This window comes from Arachis ipaensis, chromosome B01, assembly GCF_000816755.2.
Source record: "Arachis ipaensis cultivar K30076 chromosome B01, Araip1.1, whole genome shotgun sequence".
Taxonomy (NCBI): Eukaryota; Viridiplantae; Streptophyta; class Magnoliopsida; order Fabales; family Fabaceae; genus Arachis; species Arachis ipaensis.
Window position 1 is genome coordinate 135,870,844 of NC_029785.2, and position 17,406 is coordinate 135,888,249.

The window sequence follows — 17,406 nt, forward strand, 5'->3', positions numbered from 1 at the left end:
AATCAATTGTTTAATACAATAAAAAGTCACACAACGATAATCATACAATCGACACATGATTTATATACTTCAAACATTCAAAATGGTTCCCGAAAAACAAAGACCATTCTACAATTAATCGAATTATACTCAAGCTACTAACACACCAAATCACAACAAACTCATCATATCAATATACCAAAACGCATTCAACCCTATAATTTCAGGAATAACTCTTACCAATTACCTTATCCAGATGCAACAAGTACCTATAATTTATCTACACAACTTCACATCTAAAACTTCTCAGGTTTGCTTAACAAAAGATCAATACCTTACTTAACTTCACAAGACTACATACCATCATATCCAAAACAATTAAACATAAGTAACATAAAAAATACAAACCATTGTATTCAAACACTACTTGTGCCTATTTCTTAAACAAATCACCATCACGGTATATCTATATATTTTTTCATCATTGACCAGGTTACCATTCATCACTACCTTACAGAGATCCAAAGCAGCAAAATCAACTTCAGGTGCAATGTATTTAGCTTGTTGACTTGTTCAGCCGCTCTGTCAAAACTAGCGACAAACATCTCCAAACCCAGCTCAATCACCTGGTATCTAAACTTGTTCTATCCTTCTCAAACTTTTTCTTTTTTTCCTCTAATCCAACAACTTTCCCCTTCAAATCCTTTATCTCTTCATCCTTCATAGCAATTTCTTCTACAGAACTTATTTTATTTTTCTGTATTCTTTAACTTCAGTCACTCCATATTTCCCTTTTCAATAGCCTTCTTGATATGCTTTAGTTCCGAAGTACGACCAATACACATAAATCGAGCTCCCATAATCTGCACATCAAACAAAAGCCGAATTATACTTATATATTCACATTTCACAATAGCTATAATAAACTAACATAGATGTACATATAAACATACTCAAACCCCTCTCCTTTATGACACACTCTACCTGACATATTACAAGGTAAAACCTTGACTCTTAGTTTCTCCCCCTCCCTAACCCAACTCGTCGACCTCAACTGATCTAATACTTTGTTCATCATCAAATAATGACACCCACGATTTAGCACTTTCACCTAAGGGTGTGCAAAAAAACTGGTTTCACTGAACTGAATTGAAACTGAACTGAAACCATAGTTTTTATGAAAACCAGTTTATTAAAAACCAGTTTTTATGGTTCAGTTTAGTTTTAAACCAAATTAAAACTGGTTTTATTTATACTCTAAAATTAGTTTTTACATACTCTCTCTCTCTCTCTCTCTCTCTCCCCTTCCTCTCTCTCCTCTTTCTCCCCTCCTCTTTCTCTCTCTTCTCTCTCTTTTTTCCCTTTCTTCCTTTTCTCTCTCTCTCTCTCTCTCTCTCTCTCCCTCCTCTTTGTCTCCCTCCTTCTCTCTCCCCCTCCCCTCCTCTCTCCCCCTCTCTCCCCTTTTGTTTCTCTCGCTCCTCTCCCTCTCTCTCTCTCCCTCCATTCTCTCTTCCTCTCTCTCTCTCTCTCTTTTTCCTTTTTACTCATTCTCCCTCCTATTTCTCTCTCCCCCATTCCTTCTTTCTCTCTTCTCTTCTCTCTCTTTTTCTCCCTCCTCTCTCTCTTTGTCCTATTTTTTCCCTTCCTTTTTCTCTTTTCTCTCTCTCCCTCAATCTTCTCTCACTCTATATCCCTTTTCTCTCTCTTTTTCCCCTCTTTTCTCCAAAATAAGAGAGAGAAAGAGGGAGAGAAAAAGAGAAAAAAAGAGGAAAGAAGGAGAGATAGAAAAAAGAGAGAGAGGAGGAGGATGAGGAGAGAGAGAAAGAGAGAGAAGGGAGGGGAAGAAAGAGCGCAAGAGAGAGAGATAGAGAGGAAGAGAGAGAGGGAGAGAAAGTGAGAGAGATAGAGAGAAAGAGGGATAGGGGAGAGAGTGAGAGAAAGGGAGAGAGGGAGAGAGAGAGAGAGAAAGAGAGAGAGATAGAGAGAAAGAGGGATAGGGGAGAGAGTGAGAGAAAGGGAGAGAGGGAGAGAGAGAGAGAGAAAGAGAGAGAGATAGAGAGAAAGAGGGATAGGGGAGAGAGTGAGAGAAAGGGAGAGAGGGAGAGAGAGAGAGAGAAAGAGAGAGAGATAGAGAGAAAGAGGGATAGGGGAGAGAGTGAGAGAAAGGGAGAGAGGGAGAGAGAGAGAGAGAAAGAGAGAGAGATAGAGAGAAAGAGGGATAGGGGAGAGAGTGAGAGAAAGGGAGAGAGGGAGAGAGAGAGAGAGAAAGAGAGAGAGATAGAGAGAAAGAGGGATAGGGGAGAGAGTGAGAGAAAGGGAGAGAGGGAGAGAGAGAGAGAGAGAGAGAGAGAGAGAGAGAGAGAGAGGGAGAGAGGAGGGGGAGAGAGAGAGAGAGAAAGAGAAAAGGAAAAGAGAGAGAGAAAGGAAAGAGAGAGAGAGAAAGAGAGAGAGGGGGGGGAGAGAAAATGTAAAAATTAATTTTATATATGTTAAAAGTTAAAACTAGTTTTAGCTTATAAGCTAGTTTAAACTGGTTTTTTCTATTAAAACTGGTTTTATTTTTATGAACTGGTTTAAACTGGTGCACTGTATTGTAAACTGATTTAAAACCAATTTCCGTACAAGTAACAAACAAGGACAAAATCAATATTTTTTCGTACAGAAATAACAGAAAACACTAATCTCTGTTGCTCATACTCCAAAAGCCTTTTTCTAATAACTTGTTACAACAAAAGAACTAAAAGTGAGAATAGTAGATAGAACTCCAAGCAAACCTCCTCTCGAATTCACAAACATTACAAGTTAGCACATAGAGGATTCCTGAATAAAAACCTTTTAATTCATAAATTACATTTTCACCGTCTATTACACCCACAAAACCCACTCCCCTTTTACCATCAATTATAATGGCATAAGAATTTGTAAAAATAACAGCCACCATTTATCATAGACATCCTTTCATATATCACCTCAACATTATTATATTACAATCTTTTTCACTTGTATTTATTATTTTTATTAATATTTTTCTCTCAAGTTTTTAGTCTTTTAAACTTTTATTTTATTTTTCTTCTTTTTAAAGTACAACAAATTGAGTTTGGGGACTCTTACTACTACTATTACTACTAAAATTTTGATTTATAGCTCGAAAGCTCAACTTGTCCTGTTAAAAAATGCCACAGGTCAAACTTGGAGACCGTAATCTGGCAGCTATAAATCTGGTCTAATTATATCTATAAATTAAAATTCAAATACAATAACAAACATAACTATCTTTAATTAGAGAGAATCTTAGTCTCAACAGCCCACTTAAAAACAGGCTAAGGTTGGTGACGCCTTTCCATCTGTTGAAGCCGGCGTATACCTCTTCCACTTACTTCAGACAAAGGAAAACCCAATCCCTGAATAGGACGAGTTATACCTCAAGCCCAGCTTACTATGCGAAAACAGGTATTAATAAAAATATATATGAAAACAACCAACTTGGGTTGGTTGAGTGGTCAGCTCACTCGTCCGCTTAAGCAAGTGTTGGGGGTTCGAATCTCGCCTTGTGCATGCAGTAACCCATTGGCCAGCGGCAGACTCTTAAATGGAGTTCCATCCGCGACAGATTAGTCCTTGGCCTGTCGGGTTGGGGGATACCGTGGGCAACCGAAAAAAATATATATATATGAAAACATGTTTTAAAAAAGACCAAATTAATCATACATTACAATTTTTTATAAATAAATACCCACATTGATCACAATGAATGATATCAACTGAAGAAAGATTTATAAAAGGGTTTTGAATTATCCGTATATAGATATTGGATGAAGATTTAAACTTTTTGGGTGATATGCGAATCGATTAATTAGTCAGTGGTAGATATGTACCGCAATGAAACATGTTTTAAAATATTTGAAGAGCAAAACCTCGTGTAATGCAAGGAGATTAGAACTTCGGCTCCACCACCAATCAATTAGTGTTTCTCCACAATGATTTAGCTAGATAAGGCCGGGTAAAGTGGTATCTGGTAAACTTATGATTAAACAAATGAAAATGATGAATTCATTCATCTAGAGACCAGAGATTTGATTTCATCTGAATCATGTGTGTATGAGCCGACATCTATCTAAGTTATACAACTAAGCATGCACAGGGAAAGGGAAAATATACTATGAAATTATTTATTTGCTTAAGAATTTAACCTAAATATGCGTAAGCCTGAGTAAATTAAAAAGGATTTGAATCCTCTAAAATTTGAATTTCACTTTAAAGAGTAAAGTGTGATCTCTCACCATTGATTTCATAGGTGGGACCAATAATAAATATAAAAGAGAAACTGTTCAAATGTAGAAGATCATACTTTACTCTCTAAAGTGAAATTTAAACTTTAGAGGATCCAAATCCAATTAGAAATGAATGATCGTGGAAATGGGTGTCTCAGTAGTCAATTCTAAAACTGAGCACGATAGTCTTCCAGCCTTGGCTGAGTAAACTGAGTAACAGAAACCTACCAAGGCTTGGCTTCCCACTTCAATCTTGTCACACTTTCTTAGAACTGCTAACTTTCATTGTTAGATTCTTTAAAACAAGTCGAAAATTTTATGAAAGTAATAGTTACTAAAATAAATTAAATGAAAGGTTAAAAATAGCTTATTCTTTTCGACATTTATGGAGGCCAAGTAAATCTTTTTCCCCTTTCTTTTTCAGTTGGTATCGGTTTTAGTTGAGCCAATTGTTGATGACTTTCCATGATCGCTTACAAAGTTGTTACTGAATTTTGATACATTAAAAATTAATTCAAAATTGCCACCTTGGTTTGGAATAGTGGCTACTGGCTGTATTGTCAGTCTAATCTCTACCATAGTGTTATAGTTTGCCGATAGCCGCGCCCACCTATTAGGTTATAAGCCCCAGTTACAGAATCTTATAACAATTTTCTTTACTAGCATATGAAGGGTTCCGAGAAACGGACTGAGAAATACAAAAAGGACCCAACTAAGTTCAGTAAACAAAACCAATCAATGACCAACGTTCATATCCTTAATTTTCAAAACACAAAAAGGGGGATTGAAATACATGTGTATGAGAATTGAATAATAATGATATATTATGACGTCAATTCAGCGGTGAAAGTTCATACAAACTACACATGTTAACCCTTCTTTTGAATTCACCAATCGATCTAATTATCAAATTGGTTGAGGCTGATACCTTTAGCCACCTCCAGACTTGAGTGTATTGCTCAGCCTGCATAAGAAGTCAAGGCCATTAATACAGTACAGAACAGCACAATAACATTTCATATTGCAGTTGCCTCTTTCCTTATGAATTAGTACAGACCTAAAACCCTGCAAATTTATTCAACTTACCAGTCCAGGCCCTCAAAAAGTCCTTCGCCTTTTATGGCAGAAGTTTTAAAAATAGACCATTGGCGATTTTTTATCTTGTGCAATTCCAGAGACTCTGTCACTGCAGCATCATCAAGGGCACCAGGAAGGTCCTGTATAGAGGAAAGAGATGGTGAAACATAAAAAAGGTACGCAAGAAAAATAAATTTTAAAGAACCAATATTATGCATAGAGCATATTCAATGTCAAAAATGTGCATACACATAAAAGTACTTAAAGTGAATATTGAATATATGCTTTTGCATTATGTCATTCAACAAAGATTTATAGTAATATTACCAGCTTGCTAACTTTAAATATTTTATTTCCTAGTCCTCCTTGTTATGAGAATCCAACAAATATAGATAAAATTTTCACCTGTTTGTTTGCAAAAATGAGAACAACTGCACCCTTTAGCTCTTCTTCCTGACAAAAAGGGTTCAGATAAAATAATTAGTATGGAGTATTTTTATAAAAATTAAGTTACAACCATAGGCAGCACCACTGTTATTACTAAAGCTTTACCTTCATTCAGGTCATGTGACAACTAAACTATATTATTATTAGAAGTATAACTCATCACCACCGCTCAGCGGCTTGTTATAGGTATAAGAGAATTTTAAGAATCATTCATACCAAGTTCTTTGATCAGCATTGATGCAAAATGCAAATGAGGAACAACATACCTCCAGAATAGCATGGAACTCTTCCTTAGCTATCACAAGCCTATCGGTATCACTTGAATCAACAACATAGATTATTGCTTGAGTATTTGGAAAGTAACACCTCCAATATGGCCTAGAAAGAAAACCACGGCAATACACCATAAGCAAAAAGATTGGTAAAAGCAATGGAGACTAGACATAAAAGAGAGTTATATTCAGTAGCCATTATACCTTTCTTTGTCTATGAGAAGCAAGGCAAACAACAAATGCGAACATTTTGGGCATTGAAATGCCTTAAATTAAAATGAAGTAGTTTTATGCTGCACATGCTTATCACATGCAGTTTTTTGGAATAACATGGAGGGGAATAAGCATAGGATGGTTATAGGATGCTCAGCAAGGAAAAAAATAAATAGTACAAGCAAAGGCAAATGACACAGTTCAAAATTTTCAAACCACTGGATTTTAAGTTGAAACTGAATCTAGCCCAAAAAATAAATTAAAATAACAGAAGTTTATCTCTGCATCCACAAAACATGGCTAGTTGATGTTTAGTCTTAGTAATATGTTTCTTCCCACAAGGTGCTACCAGTGCCACCATAATTTCAAACTCATAGGATTAGTCAGTGATATCAAAACTTCTGTATAGTTTGTGATCATATATATAATCAACAAACACATTGTAACCAACAACATTGTCCAGTTGTCTTTATGTATGTTTTTCTTTGCTAAATATTAATTCAATTAAATTCCAGATATATATATCATTCTAAACAGAAAAATTGATTATCCAAATAAGGATTGGTACCTTTATATACTAAATGTAGAGGGAATTTTCGTTATAGTCATACACACAAGTCAAAGAGTTTAGTAGCCACGTCAAGTCTAGAGGCCAAAATATGTAGTACAAAACAAATTGTTAAGTCCAAATCCTTTAGCATCCTAAATAACTATTGTAGTACATATTCACATTAAATAAGAATGAATAAAACAAATGCAAATTGGTGCAGCATTCCAAAACATACAAAAAGCCACCCTAATATTAATTTAGTAAGGATTAATATCATACATCTTCTTTATCAGTTAGAAAGAAGCAAAAATGAAATAAAATGGCTTACCTGATACTGGTTTGCCCACCTGTATAAGAAGAGTTTTGGTATCAGTATTAGAAATAAGAAAAAAGTCATCGTTGTTTGCTACATATGAAGTCTCATGTAAACAATGAAAAAATTTGAATGATTGAAAGCAATGACTATATTGAAGTATCAATATATCTCCAAGTAAAGGTAGTTATTTTCTTCAAAACATAGAAAGTGAGAATGCATAATCAAAAACAGCATTTGAGGATTGAATATGAAGAGATCATGATCATGTTATTCTCAAGGTTTTCATTGCTCTTTAATCTTTACCCAAACTCCATCAAATTTCAAAAATACCAAATTACCAATTTATACAGAATAAAGATATTTATATTCAAAAGAAGACTAAGCTATGGCATCTCATTTTGTTAAGGCAGTGCATTATAACTAGCAGTAGGAATGTATTTAGCATGAGATAGAGGAATTTCACATTGTTTGTATACAGCCAACCAGGGATGAATCCCCCCGCACACATTCAGAAACACAGACACAAAATTTAACAGTGTATGTCATCAAAACCATGGTTTTATTCACCAGTCTTAAGTTGACTATGTCACCAATACTAAGTAATTTCTGATCACGGGATGCCAAGTTTCTAAACTGGCATACATTTATAATAATCTCTTAATCGGTTCCAAACCAGTACAACAAATGCGCAAAAAACATTTGCATTGAATCAAGATGAGTAAAATTGTTACCTAAATCCCAAACTTGAAATTTAATGTTGTTATATTGCACGGTTTCAACATTAAACCCGATTGCTGCATCAAATTGTCAAATCAAAAAATAAATCCGTCAGTCATGACACAGAAGCTCGTATAAGCAAAGCACAAGCAGCATGCACACACGAAGATAAACAATATCCGTAAAATGAAAGGAAATAAATCTAAATGAGCTGAGGCAAATGAATCTAAAACGAGATCGAGTACTAACTTGGAATCGTTGAGACAACTTCACCCATCTGAAGCCGATCTGAGAGGAAATGTACGAGAATAACCAACAAATTAACAACGAAACAGAAGGAGTAGTAAAATTCGAAGAGAGAGAGAGAGAGAGAGAGAGAGAGAGAGAGAGAGAGGCTGAAAGGAAGAAGTGCATACAGAGGATGGTAGTTTTTCCGGCATTGTCGAGGCCGAGAACGAGGATTCGAGCTTCCTTGTTACCGAAGAGGGACGAAAACAATTTCGTGAACACTAATCCCATCTTCCGATTCGGCAGAAGCGATGGGAACCGTGGAGTCACAGGAAATCAGAGCATGAAACGATTCACGAATGGCTCTGCGCACAAAACGGCGACGCGTATCGGGGATCAGATCTCTAGTACGGAGGTGCGCGCGAAAAATTGTGGAAAACGAGGAGAGCAAGAGAAGTGAACGTCAGTGTGAATCTGCATCCATAATTTCGTGACTCAGCACTCAGCAGAGAAGGTGAGACGGTCTCTGTATACTGTAAGGGAGAAAACGAATCACAAAAACAAAATCGCGTATTTTGCAAGGTACTGTGGGTTTTCTTGTTTTTGGTCGTGAAGGTACTGTGGGTTTGGGACTCCACTTTCCCAATTGGGCCTGACCTCAATTTCGTTGGGCTTTTCCCTCTACTCGATTTTCAGCTATGTTTGCCGTACGTGTCCATAAGCTAATTTGATATTTAACTGGTTGAGTTAATAGTCGAAATCGTCTCTAAAAGATACTTTGATCACTATTTTCGTCTCGAAAGATAAAGTTAATCAAAATCGCCTTCGAAAGATGACGGACATGATCACGTTCGTCCTTTCGTCATCTCCTACGCTGAGGTGGCTAACGTTGGGTAACGTGTTCCGTTAACTGCCAGTGTAACAGACACCTAAGTATACGCTGTTGTTGCTGACAAGGTAAGTATGTTAAAACAGTTTAAATCAGTCCCTTGGTTGATGAACCCTAATCCTAAATTCGATGAGAAATAAATCGTGGTCAACACTCAGAGGGCCATATAGTTGGATAGAACTTTGAATTGTTGGGTCGCCGGAAGGATGGAGACAGGAAATAGAGGTTTTAGTGGTGGTGTGTCGTTTCCATCGCATGACAGTAATGGTTCCGGCGCTTCAATGCGAATGAGGAGGAAGACTCATGAGGAATCATGTTTTTGCGGGTTGAAGGCTGTAATAACAAATTTGGGACAGCAAAAAACCCAGATAGATTATTCCATGCATGTCCAAAGTACCAGGTGAGTGGTGTTGAACAAGTTAAAGGTTTTTCTTCTTGTTCTGTGATATTGGGTGTTTTTCATTTGTTTTCTTTTCTGATTTTTCAATTTGTAGAAGGACAGTCACTACAATTACTTTAAGTGGGTTGATGATGATGACTATTAAGGAGTGGTTGAAAGTGGTACAAAGAAGGATTATTAGTTGTAATTAATGTGATCATTTGTTGTTTAATATGTACTTCTAAGTAAACACAATTCTATTAAAATGTAATGGTATATTGAGTTGGATGACTTGAATGAGAATAGATGTTTGAGTAGTGTTGTTTAAGATTAAGTTCAAACTCTCCATTTCTAGCATTGTGAAATATTGCAAATTAATCACTGTCACCATTGTTATAAGATTAAGTCATAAACAGACTAAGTAATCAAAGTAAGTAGTCATAACATTGTATTACCATTAAAGGCTAATTGTCACATTGTCTTAAGGATAAGTACCACAGCAAATTCATAAGGTATCCAATTCTAAAAAGAAGACTACACCAAAAGAGAAGGGCACATGTAACTTTCAGATTACAGATAACCACAATATTTAATATGGTACTTCATTTGCTCTATACAAAAAACCTAAAGCAGCCCCATACAAAAGAAAAGTCAAGCAGAACACATTGCTTTCTAATCAAAGTGTTTTATCATTCTTTCTTGGGTGCTTGAAGCCTAGAGTAGGCACAAAAGTCATAAAGTTGGCTAGCTTCTTAGCAGTTGCAGAACTTGTCCATTTGATAGTCTCAACAGAGATAGCCACTGGTGCAGCTACAGTGGGTTTAGGGGAGGATCTGGCTCTTGCTTTCCCTTTAATCACCTGTAATTTAGGTGGCCTAGCTACCATTTGATCCTACATAAGCCAATACCAAATGCACTTGTTAGCTGATAAAATAAAAGTGATATTTTTTACAATTGAGTAGTGATTATACAACATGTTGTGTATCTTGAGTTAATGGAATGCTTTCAGATTGGCTTATGTCAATCTCTGTAAGAGGTTAGATGGGTGATGGAAGTGCAGACAATGGTGCTATTGCTTCTGGAGCATTATCATGTTCAACAGGGATAGCATTGACTTCAGGGTCAGCACCATTTGCAACAGGAGCAACAACTGCCAGTTGCAGCTGCATCTGCCTGGCATGTTCCTTAGCATCCACAACCTTCTTTTTTGTACATCCTCTTTTGTTGTGGCCAATCTCACCACAATACATGCATCTAGTAGCCGCTTACAAAGAACACATCAAGTGTGTCTCCATCAACACCCATCAAGACTTCCGTATTGTCAGGTTCATATATCATGTCTCCATCAACAGACTTTTTAAACAATCCATCATGGTGAAACACAAATGTCATGGGAGGACCTTCCATCTATAAACAGAGACGAAAATACCATTAACAAAACACACTTGTATTAGCTAGCTAGCTATTCCCAATAATAGTCACACATCTTCAGCTTCTATAGTCAACACCGACAATTCTTTGCTGCCATTGTCTATACCGACAATCATAGTTTAGAGAACTATCATACTTCCCCATGAAAGTATACTCACTTCGAATTAGACCACTCCAAACATTTCGCCTTGGTACAGATCGAAACCTTGCTGAAAATTCATGGTGCAACTTCCAAATTGGCTTTTCCTGGAAGTTCTTCAGCTATCGACATAACTCCGCCACACACCTTGCATCTCAACGCCAACCAATGCCCGTGTGCAATTGTGGACCCGATTGCCACAACTTATCCTTATCCATGGCAGTGCGGCAATACCATGAGGATACTTCTTATCTTCTACGCCTTGTGCGAACCTGATTGTATCAACACATCCTTGACTTGTATTTGCCACAAGCCAAAATTGATTCTTCCATCAAATTTCTCTATTTCAAGCTTCACAGCACTTGAATATCCTGACATTGTTGTAACCGTATACTGGAATAGTATAACTCAACTGTAGACCGTGCACTAGGAAGGGTCCCCAGGAAAGAGGGGTGGATCACAATGGACACACTTAAATACCAGGTCTTTCCTTAGCTAGAACCTTTTCAAACTGCACTCTCACAGTGTCACACTGCCTTCCAGCAACAACAACAGCAACCAAAGATCAACCTCAAACCACAGGACAAAATTCTTTTCTGATGTGGAAGGTCAGACTAGGCTGCAACCACAGAGCATACTAAGAATAAATCCCACCGAACCGAAGCTCTGATACCACTTGTTGGGAATAAGACACCATTCCCCCTTGAGAAAACACCTTTGACAGAGAAATAAAATAGACACAATCACAACACAAGAATTTAACGTGGAAACTCCAATTACCGCAGAAAAAACCACAACCGTTGTCAAATGACAACCAGAGAATATCACTATGTGAAAATTGTTACAACACATAGACTTCTTTCTCTCTAACACCGGCACCCCAGTACACCCACACTCTCAAAGCAAATATTTAACTACACCTCACAACACTCTCTAATCAAAGAGTACAGAGGAAAAGAAAAATCAGATACAAGCTTAAAGTGTTTCTGACTGGTGCAAAAACAAATGGAGAACTTAGCCTCATATTTATAGCCTAGGCCACCCACTCCATTTGCTATCCTAAGTAATGTGGGACTAATTCAACCAAATCCTAACACTTTCAACTGGCACAACAAGAACGTCGACTTCAGCGCAAGGCGATGAAGAAACAATACATTTGATTTGATGATTTGTAAGAAGATGATTTGAAAGAACACTGTTCAATTTAGGTTAGAAGTTATCTGATGAACATTACGCGGATATCTGTGATGTATGACTCCTAATACTTTCTCTGACTCATTTGATGATTTGTAAGAAGATGATTTGAAAAAACACTGTTAAAAGTTATCTGATGAACATTACTCATAACGTGGATATCTGTGATGTATGACTCCTAATACTTTCTCTGACTCATTTGATGATTTGTAAGAAGATAATTTGAAAGAACACTGTTCAATTTAGGTTAGAAGTTATCTGATAAACATTACTCATAACGTGAATATCTGTAATGTATGACTCCTAATACTTTCTCTGACTCTTTTAATGGATATCTCTGATTTGATTTCATATATATGATATTGTCCTATTTTTACTTTTGACTATGCATCCACATGTAGCAAGTAGTGGACTAGTGGGTCCAAAAATGGAATACACGGTGAGAGAGACGATCTAACCATGTGCTTCAAAAGTCAAAACATTGACAAAAAATTTTGAAATCATAAACTATGGAACGATTTCACCTGACTAATAAAGTTTTCTTAGAAATATCTATTTCTCTATGATGTAATTATTCAAATACTTTCCTTTTGGTTGTAAGATTAGTGTTGAATAAATAAATGATAAAATTCAGAGTTGAAATGAAACTAAGAAATAAATACTTCATTATCCTCTTGTGAACAGACTGAAACATGCTACATTAACTCCAAGTTAACATGAGAAAAATCACATGAAAAGAAAGCAGTTGTAACATATTATGAATTTATTTGCATTTGCGAGCCAATTGTAATTCTAAACTACTAAGCAAAACAGCAGCCACACAATAAAAATGGCAGATGCTATTTCTACATGGCAGATGCTATTTCTACATGGCAGATTGGAAGATAAGCTCCGCTAGCTCCTGCAACATATATAGCGGCACAAAGTAAGTCGATGATTAGAATATAACGTGACAGAATTAAAAAAAGTTACCAAGTATGGAACAATTTATTAAACAAGCATAAATTAGTGAATTACCTGTTTGGCAGAAGCTACTTTAGGCTCATCCATTTCTTTGACTTTCTTCTCAAGTAATTCAAAGTCAGCTTCACCATTCTAAGGCAGCACAATTCCCAATCAAACAATTAACACCAAAAAAAAAAAAAAGAAGCATTAAAAAGAGAGGAAGATTTTTTTTTAAAGAAAAATGTACCTCTATCTGAGCACCCAGGTTAGTGTCAAAACTCTGGTATCGCTTTCTAACAAGCTCAGCAAGGGAACCATCCTTTGGTCCAGTATAATATAATGGGAATTAAAAAGAAAAAATTAGTATGATTTATGAATGAAGCTTTGACATGGAGTCTCTAGATCTAAATTATAAAAATATTTATCAATACCTCAATTAACTTAGCAGCATTCTTGAGGCCACGAGCCATTGTGTCCATTCCAACAATGTGAGCTATGAACAAGTCTTCAACATCTATGCTTTCTCTCCGCCTAAATTGGAACCATAAGTATCAAAATGCGTGCTAATTAAGTAAAGAGGAGTGTTATGAGTCAATAAATTTTGTGATTTATAGCCATCAATTATTTATCATTAGATGTGAGATTATATCTAATGGTATAAAATTACTCACTTTTCTTTTGTTAGTTAAGTTCTGGTCAAATTTTAATAAAAGTGTTGGGCCTAAACTTTCTCTTAAGGAAAACAATAAGAACATAAAGATAGTGCAGGACTTACAATTTAGCATCGAAGTTGAATCCACCTGGTGCAATTCCTCCCTGGAAAAGACAATATGAACCCTGTTAAGTGACAATGCATGCTTAGTAAATGGTGTCTTTGTATCTTTGTATTTCATGCTCATACGTTTTTGATGACGCTGAGCATAATCATGGTTGCCTCTGGAATATCAATGAGAAATTGATCTGTGTCCCAACCTGCAGAAATGAGAACAACTTCATGTTACTAACTTGTGACTTGTTAACATGAAAGTCTTGTTAAATTTACAGAAATTTGTAGAAGAATTAACAGGATTGCTTAGTTATTCGTACCAACTTGAGGGTCGCCAGTGTTTGCATCAATATTACCCAGCATCCCATTGATCCTTGCAGTTTCAATCTCATGATGACAACTGCATCATGAAGAACAAGTTAAGACCCGTTTCATGCATAACTACAAAATTTTGAGAAAAGAAAAATGGATCAAGGACCATAGATTCACCTGTGGCCAGAAAGTGTGGCATGGTTGCACTCTATGTTGAGTTTGAATTCCTCTGCAGAGAGAAGTTCAGTCAAAGAAATCAGAGAAACAACTGAAAAAGTAAATCTAATATGTTTTGAAGTAAAATTATAAGTTATATTTAAATGTATCTATGCACTATCAGATTAGTATACAATGAATGTTGGTTTAAAATTTTATATAATACCAGAGTCTATCCTATTATGGCTGTTAATGAGTGATATTTGGGTGACTATAGAAAAAAAAATATTACCAGTAAGTCCATATTTTCGTAAGAAATTAGCTGTGGTTGCTGCATCCCAATCATACCTGCAGGTATATATATATAAGTTTGAAACATAATAGGATGCATAAAATTAGTGATAGAATAGGAAACTAAAAAGCTTACTGGTGTTTAGTAGGTTCTTGTGGCTTGGGTTCAATCAATAGTGTCCCTTAAATCACATAATCAAAGAACCATTTGACTAGTTAGTTAGAGTAGTTGTAGTATGGTATACTATTTCATAGTTTGTGACTGTAGAGAATGTTACCATTAAATCCAATCTTTTTTTTGTGTCTAACAGCAGCATGAAGAAATGTACCCTGTATTAAAAGGAAGAAAACAAGCAGTATTTATTACAAGTTATTAGTAGAATTATTAGTAGAACTATTCGGATTGCTTAGTGTAGAATGCTTCACTTACTAAATGATTAAGCTCTCGTTCCATATCTGTGTTCAAAAGAGACTGGTAACCTTCACGACCACCCCAGAAAACATAATTTTCTCCTCCCAAATAATGTGTCACCTGCAAATTATATCAGCTAAATGGATTTTTCTTCTACTACTGCTATATTCAGTTCATACACACAAATGTACCTCCATGGCTTTCTTCACTTGAGCAGCAGCATATGCATACACTTGTAATTCAGAACTATGAAAACAACTCAATTTGTTAGCCATCAACTCAGCATATATAATTGGAATAAACTAAAGACCATATATATAAGATATATACCTAGTAGCACCACCATGCATATAGCGAGAATGCATGAATAATTGAGCCGTTCCCCATAAAACTTTCTTGTTGCTCTACATGATTAAATAAAATAGAAAACAAAAAATTATGAAATGAATCCATACTTAATATATGACATAAGCTAAAAGAAAAGGATGCTTCATGTGAAATTACCTTAGATTGAAGGTCTTTAGCAAGAGCCACCACTTCATCCAAGTTTTCATTAGCTTCCTATAACAAACTCAACAAGTACAATATTAATCAGAAGCAGAGAACTATTAATCAATAACAAATTTAAAAGATTGAGTGATCACCTCTAAAGTTTGTCCATCAGGGGCTATATCCCTGTCATGGAAGCACCAAAAATCAACCCCAAGTTTGTCTATGAACTCAAAGTTTGCTCTCACTGTGTATATTAAGTAAGAGAAATTATTACACATGACACAAACATATAGATACCATAATAAGATGAATGGTATTATCAAACATACTTCTTCTTTTGGCCATTTTTAATGAATTGGTGCCATCTTCCCAAGGCCAATTTTTGGTTGGTGCACCAAATGGATCACCTCCTGTTCCTCGAAATGTATGCCAAAATGCAACACTAAATCTAAACCAGTCCTGCAGTTATAATAGAATACAACATATGATAATAATGAATACTAATTATTTACAACAACTTTATAATATAAATGAAAACCAACCTTCATTTTCTTCCCAAGGACTTCCTCCTCTGCATTATACCATTTAAATGCAAGTGGATTCTTACTAGAACGCCCCTGATGAAAATTTAATATAATCATAAGCAACTAGAACACGTCAAATTATATATACTAAAAAAAAAAAGAAGAGAATACCTCATATTTAATTTTGGGAATGCCAGTGAAAAACTCCCCTTCCCATCCATCTGAATCACAGGTTTTACTAGCTTGCTGCTTGCATTCTCATCAATCACGTATATATCCATGTCAATATTAATATTAATTTCATGATAAATAAATAAGAAAATATATAAATGGAGGAACTACATCCATACCACTGCATAACAAAAGGCTTTCAAACAAACAAGCAGCAACAATATTTTCAAAGCCTTCATCTTCATGGATTTTAAAGCTAAGCAAATAAATGAATTGTTACAGATTAGGGTTACGACGATCAACCAAATAAATGTCATTAAATTTTAGACCGTACCATACATACCTACAATGCTAAATTATCATGAACAACGTAACTAATCATGATTTAACATATATATAATAATAAGAAACAGTGAATGAATGCTATGATCGAAGAGTGTAGAAGATTGACATTACAGGTAAAACTTGCTCAGCGATTCCAAAATAAACAAACAAATTAAAGAAGCCAGAATAGAGTGACACTCATAATAATAATAATAATAATATCAAGTGATTGACATTACACGTGTTGGATCAGATTCTTTGATAGTAATCTCAAGTATATGTGGCCAGGGGTGTAACAATCTCAGGTGGGATTATATCATGGAACAAAGTCTTTTTTGCATTTTAATCGATTTGAATTGCCTGGAATATCGGAAAAGAAAAAATAGCAACAGAAAGCACCAAAATAGTATAACACATATGAGTCCCGCTACGGAGACAATGGTTTATTTGTACAATATGTACTATGAGTTACAGCTCTAATACCATGTCATGATACCACTCGTCTTAAAAGCTTCAACTGATGGAAAAATGTAACACTAATAGTTATATCTCTAATATTCCATTGTACACATTGTACAAATATTACATTGGTTCCTCATAGTCCTGCTAGGGAGCCAATGGAATATTTGTACAATGTGTACAATGGGATATATGAGTTACCAAATAAATATCACCCATAATATCCAGAATAACCATCCGAGTACTAGGGATAATACACCAAGGATCAAACTCTTGACCTTTCAGATCTAGAGCTCTGGTACCATGTCATGATACCACTCATCCCATAAGCTTACGCTGATGGTTATATCTCTAATACTCCCTACACCTCTATTGTTACAAATATTCCATTGCTCCATATACTTTTCCTAAACTAAATATATATTAAAAATTTAAAATATAAAATACACTTG

The 17,406-nt window shown here is 35.6% G+C and overlaps 2 protein-coding genes across 4 annotated transcripts; both read right to left on the minus strand.

Moving 5' to 3' along the window:
* Window positions 4,882–8,660, minus strand: LOC107642033 (ADP-ribosylation factor 1). Its single transcript, XM_016345367.2, has 8 exons — window positions 8,259–8,660; window positions 8,092–8,130; window positions 7,857–7,919; window positions 7,138–7,156; window positions 6,041–6,152; window positions 5,733–5,780; window positions 5,337–5,467; window positions 4,882–5,214 (listed from the first exon to the last, which is right to left on the minus strand). The coding sequence occupies exons 1-8, from the start codon at window positions 8,359–8,361 to the stop codon at window positions 5,181–5,183; spliced, it is 549 nt and encodes a 182-aa protein (XP_016200853.1). The 5' UTR covers window positions 8,362–8,660; the 3' UTR covers window positions 4,882–5,180.
* LOC107620417 (xylose isomerase) lies at window positions 12,745–16,967 on the minus strand. Of its 3 annotated transcripts, none has more exons than XM_016322582.2 (21): window positions 16,735–16,967; window positions 16,351–16,427; window positions 16,172–16,246; window positions 16,019–16,093; window positions 15,806–15,935; window positions 15,629–15,720; window positions 15,489–15,545; window positions 15,315–15,388; window positions 15,176–15,230; window positions 15,003–15,104; window positions 14,851–14,902; window positions 14,709–14,754; window positions 14,574–14,629; window positions 14,303–14,354; window positions 14,134–14,213; window positions 13,949–14,019; window positions 13,823–13,863; window positions 13,479–13,578; window positions 13,295–13,366; window positions 13,120–13,197; window positions 12,745–13,003 (listed from the first exon to the last, which is right to left on the minus strand). In XM_016322582.2, the coding sequence occupies exons 2-21, from the start codon at window positions 16,414–16,416 to the stop codon at window positions 12,968–12,970; spliced, it is 1,410 nt and encodes a 469-aa protein (XP_016178068.1). In that variant the 5' UTR covers window positions 16,417–16,427; window positions 16,735–16,967; the 3' UTR covers window positions 12,745–12,967. The 3 variants fall into 3 exon arrangements, with proteins under 3 accessions (XP_016178068.1, XP_020962336.1, XP_020962339.1); XM_021106677.1 differs by lacking the exon at window positions 16,735–16,967 and adding an exon at window positions 16,628–16,695; XM_021106680.1 differs by lacking the exon at window positions 16,735–16,967 and adding an exon at window positions 16,515–16,623.

Bases quoted from the DNA above. Each gene is read 5' to 3' on its own strand.
- LOC107642033 (XM_016345367.2), bottom strand. From the start codon at position 8,361: ATGGGATTAGTGTTCACGAAATTGTTTTCGTCCCTCTTCGGTAACAAG. The intron at 7,920-8,091 runs GTTAGTACTCGA...AATTTGATGCAG, and splicing joins AGTTGTCTCAACGATTCCAA to CAATCGGGTTTAATGTTGAA. The intron at 5,215-5,336 runs GTAAGTTGAATA...CTTCTTATGCAG, and splicing joins CTTTTTGAGGGCCTGGACTG to GCTGAGCAATACACTCAAGT.
- LOC107620417 (XM_016322582.2), bottom strand. From the start codon at position 16,416: ATGAAGATGAAGGCTTTGAAAATATTGTTGCTGCTTGTTTGTTTGAAA. The intron at 15,231-15,314 runs GTATATATCTTA...TTGTTTTCATAG, and splicing joins ATGCATGGTGGTGCTACTAG to TTCTGAATTACAAGTGTATG. The intron at 14,903-15,002 runs GTAAGTGAAGCA...CTTTTAATACAG, and splicing joins AACGAGAGCTTAATCATTTA to GGTACATTTCTTCATGCTGC.